At 33.4% G+C, this 1,471-nt stretch overlaps 1 protein-coding gene across 2 annotated transcripts in view; it reads left to right on the top strand.

Moving 5' to 3' along the window:
- OSTM1 (osteopetrosis associated transmembrane protein 1) overlaps positions 1-1,471 on the top strand; it is a 44,720-nt gene that overhangs the window by 35,405 nt on the left and 7,844 nt on the right. Inside the window, exon 6 of one of the 2 annotated variants that reach the window (XM_011975939.1) lies at positions 1,316-1,439. The exons of the other annotated variant lie outside the window; for it this stretch is intronic. Coding sequence (XP_011831329.1) covers positions 1,316-1,371 — 56 coding nt within the window. The 3' untranslated portion in view covers positions 1,372-1,439. Of the gene's footprint in view, positions 1-1,315; positions 1,440-1,471 lie in introns of those variants that run through there. 2 annotated transcript variants of the gene reach the window in all.

Raw genomic sequence — 1,471 nt, 5'->3', positions numbered from 1 at the left:
AGGCGTGGTGGCGGGTGCCTGTAGTCCCAGCTATTCGGGAAGCTGAGGCAGGAGAATGGCATGAACCCAGGAGGTGGAGCTTGCAGTGAGCTGAGATCAAGCCACTGCACTCCAGCCTGGGCGACAGAGACGAGACTCTGTCTTAAAAAAAATAAAAATAAAAATAAAATAAAATAAAATAAAATAAGCAGAAACACTGGTTCTCATCCTTGGCTACATATCAGAATTATCTGCAGAGCTTTAAAAAAAAGTACAGGTACTAGGGTCTCATTGCAGAGCTGCTAAATCATAACCCCTACCCAAGTTTTGTGAAGCTCTGAAGTAGGGACGCTCTTAGTTACTCAGTATAAATGCTCTCACTGTGGGCATGATTGGTTTTCATTTCTAGAACATGAGAAACATTCATGTTTAACTGTAAGTACAAAACATATTACCAAGCCAAATAGCCATGATTTGTTTTATTAACCCTAATGACTCAGTCTCATTAGCATCAAATCAGAATTGATGGTAATGTATTTTGTTAGCTGCCATATGTGTTTGTGTGTGTATATAACATAAAACTCACTTCTCTTTGAGCATCTTTAAACATTTTTTTTCATAATGCAGGATTCCATAATAATATACAACTCACTTTTCTTTGAGGGTCATTAAAATTTTTTTCTTTTTTCCATTACAGAGTTCTTTCACTGAATTTTTTTTCACCTGAAAATAGAAGCAGTTGTATTTCTTTATTTTCAATATGTATACCTTTCCTTTTCTTTCTCTTGCCTTGTTGCACTGGTGATAAATTAGTGGCATGATGTCGAGCAAGACCAGGTATTTTTGTCTTATTCTAGATCTTAGGGGGGAAAAAATCATTCAGTCTTTCACAATTAAGCATAATGATTGCTATAGAATCTTTGTACATGCTCTTTATCAGGTTGAGGAAGTTTTCACTGAATTCTTTTAAGAGAAATTTAGATTTGGATTTCTAACTTAGACTTTTAGATGTATAATTTTGTTATTCTACCTTACAGCACTTTCATTGTCTAAGTACATTTATTTCACCTACATTACATATTTAAGATTGTGATGTTCAGGAAGATATAAATAATATTGTTTTATTTGGTACTGCTTCTAGCAAAGTTGTGCAATTTCTAACAAAGTTATGTTTTTTGAAGAAAGTTTTAATTAGGTTTTAATTCTTATAAGGCTGGAACTGTTAGGATTCAAACATAGAATTGATAGACAAATACTGTAGTTTACATAAAAGTAGTAAATAATTATGTTTGATAATTAAATTTAAGTTAAAACACAATTCTTTTGATTTGTCTAGCCAAACGTCTCAAGTCCAGTACCAGTTTTGCAAACATTCAAGAAAATTCAAACTGAGACCTACAAAATGGAGAGCTGACATATCACATGAATGAATGGTGGAAGACACAACTTGATTTCGGAAAGAAGATAAACTGTGATTTGATAAGTCAAGTTC

This window comes from Mandrillus leucophaeus, unplaced genomic scaffold (assembly GCF_000951045.1).
Source record: "Mandrillus leucophaeus isolate KB7577 unplaced genomic scaffold, Mleu.le_1.0 Scaffold160, whole genome shotgun sequence".
Classification (NCBI taxonomy): Eukaryota; Metazoa; Chordata; class Mammalia; order Primates; family Cercopithecidae; genus Mandrillus; species Mandrillus leucophaeus.
Note: the sequence above shows the minus strand (reverse complement) of the source record. Positions and strands in the feature narration are given on the sequence as shown.